This window comes from Poromitra crassiceps, assembly GCF_964638095.1.
Source record: "Poromitra crassiceps genome assembly, chromosome: 8".
Lineage (NCBI taxonomy): Eukaryota > Metazoa > Chordata > Actinopteri > Beryciformes > Melamphaidae > Poromitra > Poromitra crassiceps.
The window spans coordinates 3,036,930-3,053,378 of record NC_139629.1 but is presented as its reverse complement, the minus strand read 5'-3'; the positions used below and the strand labels follow the sequence as shown (position 1 = coordinate 3,053,378).

General features: G+C 47.5%; 1 protein-coding gene across 1 annotated transcript in view; it reads right to left on the bottom strand.

Annotated features, from left to right (window-relative positions):
* LOC310781796 (activin receptor type-1-like) overlaps positions 1-16,449 on the bottom strand; it is a 78,205-nt gene that overhangs the window by 12,019 nt on the left and 49,737 nt on the right. Inside the window, exons 4-6 of the mRNA XM_083642424.1 lie at positions 16,420-16,449; positions 14,861-15,127; positions 5,466-5,671 (exon numbers count right to left, since the gene is read on the bottom strand). The exon at positions 16,420-16,449 is cut by the window's right edge and continues 243 nt beyond it. Coding sequence (XP_083498550.1) covers positions 5,466-5,671; positions 14,861-15,127; positions 16,420-16,449 — 503 coding nt within the window. The remainder of the gene's footprint in view (positions 1-5,465; positions 5,672-14,860; positions 15,128-16,419) is intronic.

Sequence of the window (16,449 nt, the reverse complement as noted above, 5' to 3'; positions counted from 1 at the left end):
AATAGCAGTATGTCCAGAGTGAGCGAGCGAGTGGGCGTTAACAGTTAAGTTTTTTTTAACAGTTAGTAGACGGACAAGCCCGTCTTCTATTGTCACACGAACACTTCAACACATACATGCAGCCACAACACACACTCATGCTGACGGTGGCCTGTGAAATTTGTCCTCTGCATTTAACCCATCCAGGCATGTCCTTTCCTCCAGTGGGCAGGCCAGGAGCAGTGGTCGCTTTTTCTTTCCAGCGCCCGGGGACCAACTTCAGATGTTGTCGTCACTGGTCGGATGACGATGACGATCTTCTGCATGTTTTTAGTGGGGGGGTTACATACGGAGGAACCCCCTGGGGGAGCACGGGGAGAACATGCAAACTCCACACAGAGAGAAAGGCCCTTACGACGAGATACCCCACCTGGGCAGTAGGCACTGAAGATATGGGGGGGACACAACCCCAGCACCCACAGCGTCCCAGGCGGGAATCGAACTCAGGAACTTCTAGCTGTGAGGCGACAGCGCTACCGACTGCGCCACCGTGCCCCCGGCGTGTTGAGGATGCTGGGATTACTCTGTTACTGTATTGTTTTAAATGGCACTTTTACAAACCATTCATCTGTGCGCTTTAATTTCATGAATGGACGTAGTTATGTGGCTGCTGAGTAAACAAGTAAAAGGTGAATGGTTTATTTTCCTCCCAGTCTGCCTGTTGTGAAAATGCAACAAGAAGATGGTAGTGTTGCTGCATTAGGCTATATTTTCGATAAGTTTTGTGTTGTGAAATTAATTGAAAACTGCTCAGCTATGACTTGAATGCCACTTGTAAAATCACCTTTTCCAGCATTTAACATGACTGCGACCACTATTCGGCAGCCATTTTTTTGGCGATCAGGCGCTCACTTTTTGGTAGATCGGCACCCCATGTTTTCTAATCCTATTGGCTGAATAATGTGTTGAAGGTTTTTTCATGGAGTGGAGAATTGCATCCTGAAATATATCTCTAATGTAGTATACATTGAACATTTTAATTAAAAGTCTGTCTCACTGAATCACATAAACTGCGATTCCTGCAAACAACAATGCCTCTTGTCTGAAAGGGTAACTCCGGGGACTGTCCAGACCTGATTCAACGGACATACTGTATCTATAGTGATAGATTCCTCCTCGGCCACACTGAATATAACAATAAAAGGCTTAAACATGGCTCTAAAATATATTCATCCATTTCATAACAATCCACCAGATTTGGAGATAAACATTTTAGCATTTATGATGCTGCTCCCTATAAAATGCTTTGATGTGTGTTTATTGCTGCCTCCAGAACATATGCACCAACTTTTAGTCATAACTCATTTCAGGATAGGCCACACCCACACTGAGTAACCAACCAAAGTTCACCGTATGACGACAACAAGCATGACAAGCTGCAACCAGTTCTGCACTAAATTGACCCATTCGGGCAGAAGAACACATCAAAAAGTGTGCTCCTTGTTACTGCTCACAACTTCAGCATGACCTGAACCACTCCCAACTGACAGTACCAACTTCAGCATGACCTGAACCACTCACAACTGACAGTACCAACTTCAGCATGACCTGAACCACTCACAACTGACAGTACCAACTTCAGCATGACCTGAACCACTGACAACTGACAGTACCAACTTCAGCATGACCTGAACCACTCACAACTGACAGTAGCAACTTCAGCATGACCTGAACCACTGACAACTGACAGTACCAACTTCAGCATGACCTGAACCACTCACAACTGACAGTACCAACTTCAGCATGACCTGAACCACTGACAACTGACAGTACCAACTTCAGCATGACCTGAACCACTCACAACTGACAGTACCAACTTCAGCATGACCTGAACCACTCACAACTGACAGTACCAACTTCAGCATGACCTGAACCACTAACAACTGACAGTACCAACTTCAGCATGACCTGAACCACTAACAACTGACAGTACCAACTTCAGCATGACCTGAACCACTAACAACTGACAGTACCAACTTCAGCATGACCTGAACCACTAACAACTGACAGTACCAACTTCAGCATGACCTGAACCACTCACAACTGACAGTACCAACTTCAGCATGACCTGAACCACTAACAACTGACAGCACCAACTTCAGCATGACCTGAACCACTGACAACTGACAGAACCAACTTCAGCATGACCTGAACCACTCACAACTGACAGTACCAACTTCAGCATGACCTGAACCACTCACAACTGACAGTACCAACTTCAGCATGACCTGAACCACTAACAACTGACAGTACCAACTTCAGCATGACCTGAACCACTGACAACTGACAGTACCAACTTCAGCATGACCTGAACCACTCACAACTGACAGTACCAACTTCAGCATGACCTGAACCACTCACAACTGACAGAACCAACTTCAGCATGACCTGAACCACTCACAACTGACAGTAGCAACTTCAGCATGACCTGAACCACTAACAACTGACAGTACCAACTTCAGCATGACCTGAACCACTCACAACTGACAGTACCAACTTCAGCATGACCTGAACCACTGACAACTGACAGTACCAACTTCAGCATGACCTGAACCACTAACAACTGACAGTACCAACTTCAGCATGACCTGAACCACTAACAACTGACAGTACCAACTTCAGCATGACCTGAACCACTCACAACTGACAGTACCAACTTCAGCATTACCTGAACCACTCACAACTGACAGTACCAACTTCAGCATGACCTGAACCACTAACAACTGACAGTACCAACTTCAGCATGACCTGAACCACTGACAACTGACAGTACCAACTTCAGCATGACCTGAACCACTCACAACTGACAGTACCAACTTCAGCATGACCTGAACCACTCACAACTGACAGTACCAACTTCAGCATGACCTGAACCACTAACAACTGACAGTACCAACTTCAGCATGACCTGAACCACTGACAACTGACAGTACCAACTTCAGCATTACCTTAACCACTCACAACTGACAGAACCAACTTCAGCATGACCTGAACCACTCACAACTGACAGCACCAACTTCAGCATGACCTGAACCACTCACAACTGACAGTACCAACTTCAGCATGACCTGAACCACTAACAACTGACAGTACCAACTTCAGCATGACCTGAACCACTGACAACTGACAGTACCAACTTCAGCATTACCTTAACCACTCACAACTGACAGAACCAACTTCAGCATGACCTGAACCACTGACAACTGACAGTACCAACTTCAGCATTACCTTAACCACTCACAACTGACAGAACCAACTTCAGAATGACCTGAACCACTCACAACTGACAGTACCAACTTCAGCATGACCTGAACCACTCACAACTGACAGTACCAACTTCAGCATGACCTGAACCACTGACAACTGACAGTACCAACTTCAGCATGACCTGAACCACTAACAACTGACAGTACCAACTTCAGCATGACCTGAACCACTAACAACTGACAGTACCAACTTCAGCATGACCTGAACCACTCACAACTGACAGTACCAACTTCAGCATTACCTGAACCACTCACAACTGACAGTACCAACTTCAGCATGACCTGAACCACTAACAACTGACAGTACCAACTTCAGCATGACCTGAACCACTGACAACTGACAGTACCAACTTCAGCATGACCTGAACCACTCACAACTGACAGTACCAACTTCAGCATGACCTGAACCACTCACAACTGACAGTACCAACTTCAGCATGACCTGAACCACTAACAACTGACAGTACCAACTTCAGCATGACCTGAACCACTGACAACTGACAGCACCAACTTCAGCATGACCTGAACCACTCACAACTGACAGCACCAACTTCAGCATGACCTGAACCACTCACAACTGACAGTACCAACTTCAGCATGACCTGAACCACTAACAACTGACAGTACCAACTTCAGCATGACCTGAACCACTGACAACTGACAGAACCAACTTCAGCATGACCTGAACCACTGACAACTGACAGTACCAACTTCAGCATGACCTGAACCACTGACAACTGACAGTACCAACTTCAGAATGACCTTAACCAATCACAACTGACAGTACCAATGGCACAAATTATTTCCACCAGGAGATCATGTGTTCGGTCGTGTGCGTGCGTGCGTGTGTTATCCGTCGAGCTGCTGTTTCCCGTAGCGGTTCCCTTGGCAGTTGGGTTTGGGTTTGGCCGTGGTTAGGCATAGTGGTGTTTGGCCGTGGTTAGGCATAGTGGTGTTTGGCCGTGGTTAGGCATAGTGGTGCCTGGCCGTGGTTAGGCATAGTGGTGCCTGGCCGTGGTTAGGCATAGTGGTGCCTGGCCGTGGTTAGGCATAGTGGTGCAGTTGGGTTTGGGTTTGGCCGTGGTTAGGCATAGTGGTGCAGTTGGGTTTGGGTTTGGCCGTGGTTAGGCATAGTGGTGCCTGGCCGTGGTTAGGCATAGTGGTGCCTGGCCGTGGTTAGGCATAGTGGTGTTTGGCCGTGGTTAGGCATAGTGGTGTTTGGCCGTGGTTAGGCATAGTGGTGTTTGGCTGTGGTTAGGCATAGTGGTGCCTGGCCGTGGTTAGGCATAGTGGTGTTTGGCCGTGGTTAGGCATAGTGGTGTTTGGCCGTGGTTAGGCATAGTGGTGTTTGGCCGTGGTTAGGCATAGTGGTGTTTGGCTGTGGTTAGGCATAGTGGTGCCTGGCCGTGGTTAGGCATAGTGGTGTTTGGCCGTGGTTAGGCATAGTGGTGCCTGGCCGTGGTTAGGCATAGTGGTGTTTGGCCGTGGTTAGGCATAGTGGTGCCTGGCCGTGGTTAGGCATAGTGGTGCCTGGCCGTGGTTAGGCATAGTGGTGTTTGGCCGTGGTTAGGCATAGTGGTGCCTGGCCGTGGTTAGGCATAGTGGTGCAGTTGGGTTTGGGTTTGGCCGTGGTTAGGCATAGTGGTGCCTGGCCGTGGTTAGGCATAGTGGTGCCTGGCCGTGGTTAGGCATAGTGGTGCAGTTGGGTTTGGGTTTGGCCGTGGTTAGGCATAGTGGTGCCTGGCCGTGGTTAGGCATAGTGGTGCCTGGCCGTGGTTAGGCATAGTGGTGCAGTTGGGTTTGGGTTTGGCCGTGGTTAGGCATAGTGGTGCCTGGCCGTGGTTAGGCATAGTGGTGCCTGGCCGTGGTTAGGCATAGTGGTGCCTGGCCGTGGTTAGGCATAGTGGTGCCTGGCCGTGGTTAGGCATAGTGGTGCAGTTGGGTTTGGGTTTGGCCGTGGTTAGGCATAGTGGTGCCTGGCCGTGGTTAGGCATAGTGGTGCCTGGCGGAGATCTGCACTCTACTGGACTCACTTTTCTATTTACAAAAAATGTAATGGAAGAATAACATGATTTGACTCGTCATCATTACCGTATAGGCTCTACATTCTCACACATTCTGCTGAAGGAAACCCATACAACACGGTCAACTCCTACTCACCGCCAGAGTGCTCTCCCCGACATTGGAGGCTATGAGGCCGTCGATGGTACCGTATTCAGCGTCTCGTGCGGTCAGTCTCTCCATCTGGTTGTGGTGGATGCGTCTGAAGAGCAGAATGGCGACAGCAGACAGGACGATGAGGACGATGACAGGCGCCACAATGACGATAGCCAGAGTGGTGACGCTGTAGCTGGGCAGCTGACTGGCTGTGAGGGGAGAGAACATTGTAGCAAGTCTTGAGTAAAGTCTTCATACCGACGCCTTTATCAATCATGTTGTCTATTGTGATCAAGTCTCCCCGCACCCCCACCACATTTTTCTCTCATTTTGTCCCCCAATAGACCCTTTTCACGGGGGCCATTTTGTGTCAAAAAGCCAGGGTAAACACAGGTACAAGCAAGACACTAATGAGGGTTTCCAACTAGCAATCCTGGAAGTTGGAAACCCTCACTAGTGTTTTGTTTGCACCTGTGTTTACCCCGCCTTTTCGACACAAAATGGACCCCGTGAAAAGGGTGTATTGTACTACTTTAAGCGTCTTTGAGTAATTAGAAAAGCGCTATATATAAGTCATATGTATTATTATTACTTGGTCAATTCCCCCTACTGTCTCGGTCGTTGCTCCGCCCCCTCTGCTGATCTCTTTTAGACTACCCATCCAAATCATTTCCCCCACACTATCTACAGCTTCAATGTGTTGTCTCATGCTGTGTGTCCCAGGCCAGGTGAGTCAGTGTGTTGTCTCATGCTGTGTGTCCCAGGCCAGGTGAGTCAGTGTGTTGTCTCATGCTGTGTGTCCCAGGCCAGGTGAGTCAATGTGTTGTCTCATGCTGTGTGTCCCCAGGCCAGGTGAGTCAGTGTGTTGTCTCATGCTGTGTGTCCCAGGCCAGGTGTGTCAGTGTGTTGTCTCATGCTGTGTGTCCCAGGCCAGGTGAGTCAATGTGTTGTCTCATGCTGTGTGTCCCCAGGCCAGGTGAGTCAGTGTGTTGTCTCATGCTGTGTGTCCCCAGGCCAGGTGAGTCAGTGTGTTGTCTCATGCTGTGTGTCCCAGGCCAGGTGAGTCAGTGTGTTGTCTCATGCTGTGTGTCCCAGGCCAGGTGAGTCAATGTGTTGTCTCATGCTGTGTGTCCCAGGCCAGGTGAGTCAATGTGTTGTCTCATGCTGTGTGTCCCCAGGCCAGGTGAGTCAGTGTGTTGTCTCATGCTGTGTGTCCCCAGGCCAGGTGAGTCAGTGTGTTGTCTCATGCTGTGTGTCCCAGGCCAGGTGAGTCAATGTGTTGTCTCATGCTGTGTGTCCCAGGCCAGGTGAGTCAATGTGTTGTCTCATGCTGTGTGTCCCCAGGCCAGGTGAGTCAGTGTGTTGTCTCATGCTGTGTGTCCCAGGCCAGGTGTGTCAGTGTGTTGTCTCATGCTGTGTGTCCCAGGCCAGGTGAGTCAGTGTGTTGTCTCATGCTGTGTGTCCCCAGGCCAGGTGAGTCAGTGTGTTGTCTCATGCTGTGTGTCCCAGGCCAGGTGAGTCAATGTGTTGTCTCATGCTGTGTGTCCCCAGGCCAGGTGAGTCAGTGTGTTGTCTCATGCTGTGTGTCCCAGGCCAGGTGAGTCAGTGTGTTGTCTCATGCTGTGTGTCCCAGGCCAGGTGAGTCAATGTGTTGTCTCATGATGTGTGTCCCCAGGCCAGGTGAGTCAGTGTGTTGTCTCATGCTGTGTGTCCCCAGGCCAGGTGAGTCAGTGTGTTGTCTCATGCTGTGTGTCCCAGGCCAGGTGAGTCAATGTGTTGTCTCATGCTGTGTGTCCCCAGGCCAGGTGAGTCAGTGTGTTGTCTCATGCTGTGTGTCCCAGGCCAGGTGAGTCAATGTGTTGTCTCATGCTGTGTGTCCCCAGGCCAGGTGAGTCAGTGTGTTGTCTCATGCTGTGTGTCCCAGGCCAGGTGTGTCAGTGTGTTGTCTCATGCTGTGTGTCCCCAGGCCAGGTGAGTCAGTGTGTTGTCTCATGCTGTGTGTCCCCAGGCCAGGTGAGTCAGTGTGTTGTCTCATGCTGTGTGTCCCAGGCCAGGTGTGTCAGTGTGTTGTCTCATGCTGTGTGTCCCCAGGCCAGGTGAGTCAGTGTGTTGTCTCATGCTGTGTGTCCCAGGCCAGGTGAGTCAGTGTGTTGTCTCATGCTGTGTGTCCCAGGCCAGGTGAGTCAGTGTGTTGTCTCATGCTGTGTGTCCCAGGCCAGGTGAGTCAGTGTGTTGTCTCATGCTGTGTCTCCCAGGCCAGGTGAGTCAGTGTGTTGTCTCATGCTGTGTCTCCCAGGCCAGGTGAGTCAGTGTGTTGTCTCATGCTGTGTGTCCCCAGGCCAGGTGAGTCAGTGTGTTGTCTCATGTTGTGTGTCCCAGGCCAGGTGAGTCAGTGTGTTGTCTCATGCTGTGTGTCCCCAGGCCAGGTGTGTCAGTGTGTTGTCTCATGCTGTGTGTCCCCAGGCCAGGTGAGTCAATGTGTTGTCTCATGCTGTGTGTCCCAGGCCAGGTGAGTCAATGTGTTGTCTCATGCTGTGTCTCCCAGGCCAGGTGAGTCAGTGTGTTGTCTCATGCTGTGTGTCCCAGGCCAGGTGAGTCAGTGTGTTGTCTCATGCTGTGTGTCCCAGGCCAGGTGAGTCAGTGTGTTGTCTCATGCTGTGTGTCCCAGGCCAGGTGAGTCAGTGTGTTGTCTCATGCTGTGTGTCCCAGGCCAGGTGAGTCAGTGTACAGTTGCCCGAGGTCGACCGCAGCCTCGACCAGAATCATGGGTTTAGACAGCCATCATCCCAGAAGAGGTGATGATAATTAGGTACGCAGGGAGAAACTCTGCCTCCCTGTAGCTGCTGCTGCTGCTTTGACTGGACCACACACACACACACACACACACACACACACACACACACACACACACACACACACACACACACACACACACACACACACACACACACACACGGGTCACAGGTTTGCAGCACTCTGCCCTGCCGACCTTCTGATGAAACCAACGAGGGGCGGAGGTGCACACACAGGACACACATGCACACAAGTAAGAGCACACACACACACACACACACACACACACGCGCCAGGCTGACGAGCAGTGGAGCTCATCCAGGCAGCAGAGCCCCAGCCCGAGGAGCTGACCACCACACACACACACACACACACACACACACACACACACACACACACTTTCCAAACATTCCAGGGGGAGAGACTGCTCTGCTCTGCCTCCAGCACAGACAATGATCCCCTTTGCTCCCCTCACATACTGAGCTCTTTCTCCCTGATGCGCAGAACCAGCAACACATTTTAGGAGCTCAAGAGAGTTGCAGCAAACGCACAGCTATTAGCTATTAGCTATTAGCTATTAGCTATTAGCCATTAGCTAGGAGGGGGGTGCGTTTAGCTGGATGCCTTCATATCCTAAGCAGATCTGGGTCATATGGTAATTCTTCTTTCAACTGGATTGGATGGGTAAGGTTTGCAACAGAAGTGCCAGAAGATTTAGACTTATTTGAAAGTACATTTTTCGCTTATTCGCTCGAATTAACACCTTGATTGCCAGCGACGAGTGTACTCGTCAAACACAATCCAGCTGTTAACTGCCAGCGACGAGTGTACTCGTCAAAAAAATCGATTTTTTTTTTTTGACGGTAGGTTGTGCATCTAAGCCTTTTACATCTCTTATATAGGTATTGGACGTGTACAACGTGTACAACCCATTCCACCGACCCACTAAGTGGCGACAAGGAAGGAGGAAGGCAAGCAAAAAGCAGTGTGACTGAAGCCATTCTCATGAAGGTGGATTGGCGAAGGCGCTTTTATTTTCGCGCTGATTGCTGGCGATACGGGATTGCAAATTTACATAATACATTACAGGTGGAACACACTTTGAAACACGCAGCATAAATATGACCAGAATCGCAAAAGCTTCTCTCAACCAAAACTCCAAGAAGCAAGCGAGTCCATGCCGACTTCCTCAAACAGCAGCCGTGCAGATCGACAGGCACAGGACAGCAGCAAAAGCACTGAGACTGTGACGGCCGCTGCAGGCAAGAAGAGGGAGGAGTTAAGCAACTCTGCCTCTCGCTCTCTCCCTCTCTCTCTCTCTCTCTCTCTCTCTCGCTCTCTCTCTCTCCCTCCCTCCCTCTCTCTCTCTCTCTCTCTCTCTCTCTCTCTCCCTCTCCCCCTCTCACTAGGATTAAACCTAGTGCGAGGGAGAGAGAGAGAGAGGGAGGGAGAGCGAGAGGGAGGGAGAGAGAGAGAGAGAGAGAGAGGGAGGGAGAGCGAGGGGGAGAGAGAGAGAGAGAGAGAGAGAGCGAGAGGGGGAGGGAGAGAGAGAGAGAGAGAGAGCCAAAAATGAATGGTTAAAGTGACAGTTCTATCGAATTTCACAAAAAGCTGTTTATCTCTGAATATTCTTTCTGACGCTAAAACCATGCTGTATTCAACTGCTAATGCTTACATAACTACTAACTCTACAAACTAACTCTTTTAGACAGAGAAAGTACACATTCTATTAGTACTTTTGAGATATTGTATGTTCACAAACTCCAAGCAGAAAATAATTCTCGGCTCCTGTAAAATGAGCCACAATCCTCAAAAAACGGCTTGGCAGAAGCTACCTACAGCAAGAAAAAAACGGCTGGCAGTCAATGTGTTAATAAATGATATGATTGAATTGTTATGATGTGGTAAACCGCACCCATCTATTCAAAGTAGGTGAACACACACATTAGAAATTATTTGCAAATGGTACTATTTACTTCTGGTCAACTATTTCAGTTATAAAATATAAGATAGATGGAGTATTTTATTTATTTACAATAAGACAAAAATAAATCAAAGTTCTCTCTGTGGCAGATATATTTGTTTAGTCCACTGGTTGAAAGTAAGTGAAAGAGTCAAAGAGGGTGAGAATGACTCTGTGTATCCATGCCAGCCTCCCCTTCCTCAGTCCCAGGAGGCTTCAGCCTGCACTCTCTGGTCAGCCAGGCCTGGCAGAGAGGACAGAGGACAAGTGGACCTGACAGAGAGGACAGAGGCCAAGTGGACCTGACAGAGAGGACAAGTGGACCTGACAGAGAGGACAGAGGACAAGTGGACCTGACAGAGGCCAAGTGGACCTGACAGAGAGGACAGAGGACAAGTGGACCTGACAGAGAGGACACAGGACAAGTGGACCTGACAGAGAGGACAGAGGACAAGTGGACCTGACAGAGAGGACAGAGGACAAGCAGGCCCGTATCTAGCTATGAGGTCACCGAGGTCCGGACCTCGGTAAGAATTTCAGAGAAAAGAAAAAAAAAGCTCCATGGAAAGCATGGAAAACACGGGATCGCTTTTATTTTGAAACGAAAGGCACGTCAGGCAGGAAGTCATCTGACGCCGCGTCCGCGGTAACTTGATTTCACTTGACAAGCGCAGGAGGTAGGAGCAGCAGGAAGACATGGTGTCTGCCTGGCAAGATAACTGAAAGTGAGCGAGCTGCGAGACAGTGTGCAGTGTAGACTCACTGTGCCGGTGCATTGACCAAATAAATGTCTGGATGAATCAAAACTTCCTGCAGTTGAATGGAGATAAAACGGAGGTGATCGTTTTCGGACCAGAAAAGCAGAGGCTCAGAATTGCCGCGCTCCTCGAGTCGCGATCCTTGAAGCCCAAGGACCAAGTCAGGAATCTTGGTGTTATTATCGATTCCGACCTGACTTTTAACTCCCACATTAAGTCTATTAGGAAATCAGCCTTCTATCATTTAACACATTGAATGCCAGCCATGTTTTCATTCCTGTAGGTAAGTTGTGCCAGGGGTGTTTTTGACGATTCTGGCTCATTTTAGAACAGCCGATGGATTCTTTTCTGTTAAGAATTCATGAACACCAATCATCTAAAAATAACTAATAGAATGTGTGCTTTCTCTGTCTAAAAGAGTTAGTTTGCAGAGTTAGTAGTTATGTAGATATTAGCCGTTGAGTACAGCATGGTTTCAGCGTCTGGAAATTTATTCAGAGATAAATGGCTTTTTGTGAAACAGTCACTTTAACCATTCATTTTTGGCATCAGTAAGACCGTCAGACATTCTAAACAATAGTTTTGAACAGTAATTTCCTCCATAACAACAGGAAACACCCCTCTCATTCAAACTCCTCCCTCCGTGTGTCTTCTCCTCCTTCCTCCTGGCTGTACAGCGGGCGTGTCAGAAGCGCTTTTGCTGCTGCCTGCCTGTGTGCCTGCCTGCCTGCTTGCCTGCGTGCGGACGCTCCTTGTGCGAGTCAAGATGGGCCGGGGAATGCGTGGGCGATGGGCAGATGTTGATTCTGGCCTTTCTGAGGTGTTTCAAAGTGTGTTTCACCTATGATCTATTTTGCAAATCGCTCTCCGCTCTCTGTGTGCTGCTGCCGGTGCGCGGCCGCTCTCAGGCAAGACAAGTCTTGAATGGATTACTGTAAAATCGCCACGGCATTTCCTTGAACGGCTTGGTCCCGCGGCAGTTTTTTCTTTGATTTCGGTCGTCTGGGGGAGCACTGTCAACACTTAGTGGGTCGGTAAAATAGATTATACACATTATCTTGCTCCAATAGTGATCTCGAAGATGTAAAAGTTGTTGATTGATGTCCCACCGTCAAAAAAAAAAAAATGTTTATGTAAGACGAGTAAACTCGGCTCTGGCACTTAAGCGTTGGATTATGTAAGACGAATTATTTCGGCTATGGCACTTAAGGTGTTAAGAAATATAGCAAGAATTAGGGGCTATATGTCCAGACAAGATTTAGAGAAATTAATCCATGCCTTTATCTCTAGTAGGTTGGACTATTGCAATAGCATTTTCTCCGGCCTCACTAAAAAAGAACTTGGACAACTCCAGTTCATCCAAAATGCTGCGGCTAGAGTTTTAACCAGGACTAGGAAGGCTGATCACATCACTCCAGCTCTTAGGTCCTTACACTGGCTTCCAGTGTCCTATAGAATAGATTATAAGATATTGTTGTTGGTATATAAATCGCTAAATGGCCTTGGTCCAGGTTACATCGCCGACTTGCTCCCACGCTACGAGCCGTCTAGACCTCTCAGGTCTGCAGGGTTCGGCCTACTGGATATTCCTAGGATCAACTCCAAACACGGAAAAGCCGCGTTTGGCCACTATGCCCCCACTAGCTGGAATAAACTTCCTAAAGACCTCAGGTATGCCCCGACATTACTTGCATTCAAGAATAATCTTAAGACCCTGTTGTTCTCAGTCGCCTTTGACTGTTAATCAGCTCTTCCACTGCCACTTTTAACCTATTTATATTTATACTATCCTATTTATTCTATCCTATTTTATTTTTTGATTTTAAATAAGGCGTGTGTGCCTTTGCCTGTGTGCCTCTGTAAAGCACTTTGAGTTGCAAACCCTGTATGAAAGGTGCTATACAAATTATTAAACTTGAAACTTGAACTTGAGTGAGCGAGTGAACGACAGACGAGGTGAGTGAGTGACACTGACAGATTTTTTAGCAACAACCAAGAAAGTAAGTGTCTAGTCTGTCTCTTAAGTAACGTTACCTGTGACACGTTGGGAAGCTACTGGCTAATCAGGCATGATGAAGGCTCAATTAAGGCTTGTTATCAATCAGTGCCATGCTCCCGAAGTCAGGTATGCAGGTGGCTGTTTCATGCATGGTTTCAGACTGAAACCATGCATGAAACAGCCACATTTTGATTGACTCTAGTTTTCAAAATCCAAACCACTGAGAGACAGACAGAGAGACAGACAGAGAGACAGAGAGACAGACAGACAGACAGACAGACAGAGAGACAGACAGAGACAGACAGACAGACAGACAGAGACAGACAGACAGACAGACAGAGACAGACAGACAGACAGACAGACAGACAGACAGTAATTTTTAAGAAAGAAAATTCTCGTGTGACATTTCAGCCTTCATAGACCTTCTTATTGTTCTATATCAGACAGGCATTACTGAGCGGTATTCATTATCGTGCTCTAACACCAGTGAGTCCATAGAAGGCTTTTCAAAGAGCCTGTCTGTAGATGTCAGAATGACTTCCCACAGTCAGAGAGAGTGGTGATTTTGAATGAATGGTAATATCCCAGCTAGTCGCAGAACCTGTAAGCACTTCTTTGGACTGAAGGCAGACAATAAGACTCTGGAAAAAAGATATTTGATTCTTGATGATTACTGGACCTCCCTCCATCTGCAGCTCCTCTCTTCACACAGAGGGATATGGCTATTATCACTTTCTTTAGAAATTTCACCAGAGCCAAGGACATTATGTTTCCCTCATACCTCCCTGTCTTGCGTTGTACCTCCCTCTACCAACCATGTCATTCTAACTCCAAAGTTAGGGTCAACTTTGGCGAGGGGAAAAAGCAGTCTACATCCTCTCATAATGCCGTACTCAGTGCCACCCTTGCTTGAGTCTGTGCCCCACCTGGGCCACCCCAGTGTGTACGGCTTGGGTTGTGTACCTGTGTTTGTAGGTGTCATTTTGATATGAATTTTGCTAAAACAGTTTGTGTTTGTTAGTTACAATTATGTTGACAGGAGAGCTGAGCAGGTGGTGACATGAAAGAGAATATACTGAATAATGACATCACAACAGTATAATCCTAATGTTGATTTAGAACGAGATATTCCTTTAAATATGGCTAAAAAAGGTTAAAAAAAATATATATATATATATTTTTTTAAATGATATATTACTCTAAATATGGCTAAAAAAGAGGGGGGGGGACTCAAATTTTTTCCCGCCTCCCCTTGCCATGTCTGGACCTCCCCAATTTCAAAACCCTGGATAGGGGCCTGAGGACAAGTGGACCTGACAGAGAGGACAGAGGCCAAGTGGACCTGACAGAGAGGAAAGAGGCCAAGTGGACCTGACAGAGAGGACAGAGGACAAGTGGACCTGACAGAGAGGACAAGTGGACCTGACAGAGAGGACAGAGGCCAAGTGGACCTGACAGAGAGGACAAGTGGACCTGACAGAGAGGACAGAGGCCAAGTGGACCTGACAGAGAGGACAGAGGCCAAGTGGACCTGACAGAGAGGACAGAGGACAAGTGGACCTGACAGAGAGGACAAGTGGACCTACAAAAAAAAGGTACAAAAATAAAAAATAAAACAATTCTACTTGTTCAAACCAAGCAATTCAGCTACATTTAGAATCAGAAAAGACCAGAGAACATATCACTCCCACCTAAACTAAAAGAACAAAAAAAAACTACAGTATATATAGTCAAACTATTTTTATAAGCATTTTATGAAATGTCTATATAAAAATAAATGGCGGGTGAAATCTCTTGAAGCGGATGCCTAACCCGGAAGTGGGCGTGACTTTGGCTCTCTATAAAGACAGACCATATGTGTGATGCATTCTGGGTTTTGTAGTACCTTGGACAGGCAGCTCCACAGTGCTGTTGATGTTACACAGGTGTCCGTGGCAGCACTCCACAATCTGGTCTCTGGAGGGCGGCGTCTTGCAGGTCATCCTGCTCTGCTCATAGACCTTGAAGCAGCCTTTCTGGTACACCAGGGAGCCGCCATTCACCGTCAGAGAGGAGAAACACTGGTGTCCCATACAGCGCTCCCCGCTCACACACGAGCTTCCCTCGCACACACACTCGTGCTCCTCCTTCACCAGGGGCTTGACTTCCTCCTCTGCACAGGAAACAGGATGGACACACAGCAGGCCTTGAGAAAGTAACCATAAAGCCGTCCCTGCATCCTTATCACTACATACATGCACTTTCCTTTGGATCAAAACAAGAGAAAAAGGTTGTGTTTTGTCACAAAGTGAAGCTGGGATGAAATCGTTATGAGATGTCAGATCCAAATGGTTCTTGCATGAATTTGAGTGACATCACAGGCTCAGAACAGGTTTTTCCTGGCTCAGAACAGAACAACACGCATGATCAAACCCATCATGCTTACGGTCTTCATGCATACATTTGAATTTGGGGTGAGTGTATAGTGAGCCATGTGTTTTCACACAACCCTGAGTTTCACACATAGCCATTTCAACATAGAAATGTGGGACTTTCACTTTAAAACCCTCTGAATTGATACAGTAAAAATGTTTGAATTTGAGTTCGTATGTAGTCAGGCTTGTCCTGAACTCAAATAGTAATATTACAGTAGCCTACTGTAACACCATCACTCCCAATTATAGCTACTAATTTGATGAAAAGGACTGGTAATCCAAGTTTATTATACCAACATTTATATTTTTCATATTCAAATTTAATAATTCTTCCATTCCGATGACACCAGAAACTTTGCTCTAGCTTTAAAACAGCAATCCGCAAACAGCAATCTGATATTAATCAGATTAGTAATGTTGCATGATTGTGCAATGTGCATCCTGGATATAGTTTGTTACAATAGCGTTAGCTCAAATGCTAACGTTAAACAGTATGTGGATGGACAATGCTAACGCCATTAGCGCAATGTTCTGGGTTGTACAGTAAAATAAAAACACAGATTTTGGTGGTCTAACCCAGGGGTTTCCCAACCTTTTTTGTGCCAAGGACCGGTAGATACATGGAAAAAAAAGTCACGGACCGGTTGTCAATTTTAATGGTTTTAGTTGCATATATATTTACTCACCAGGTGGCGACAAAGGGTAAATAACAGCCTTTTGTGTTGTACTGTATGTAGCCTACAGTATTTATGTTTTTGTTTCAACTACAAACATAAATAAACATCAACTTGAAACTATGTTTTCAACTACCACACACAGCCTATAATATTATAGCCTATGTTGCTTTTTTTTGGACCGGGTTCGTGGCCCGGTACCGGTCCGCGGCCCGGTGGTTGGGGACCACTGGTCTAACCTAACCAAGAACATCCGCCTTGTAAAAAAAATTGACCCAGGGGCCACACTGAGTGAGGTTGGGGGGCCTACAGTATGTGAGGTGGCAGTGAAGAGAAGTGTGTTGTAGAGAAGTCACCTCTCCCTGTGGCCTGCACAGTGACGTTCA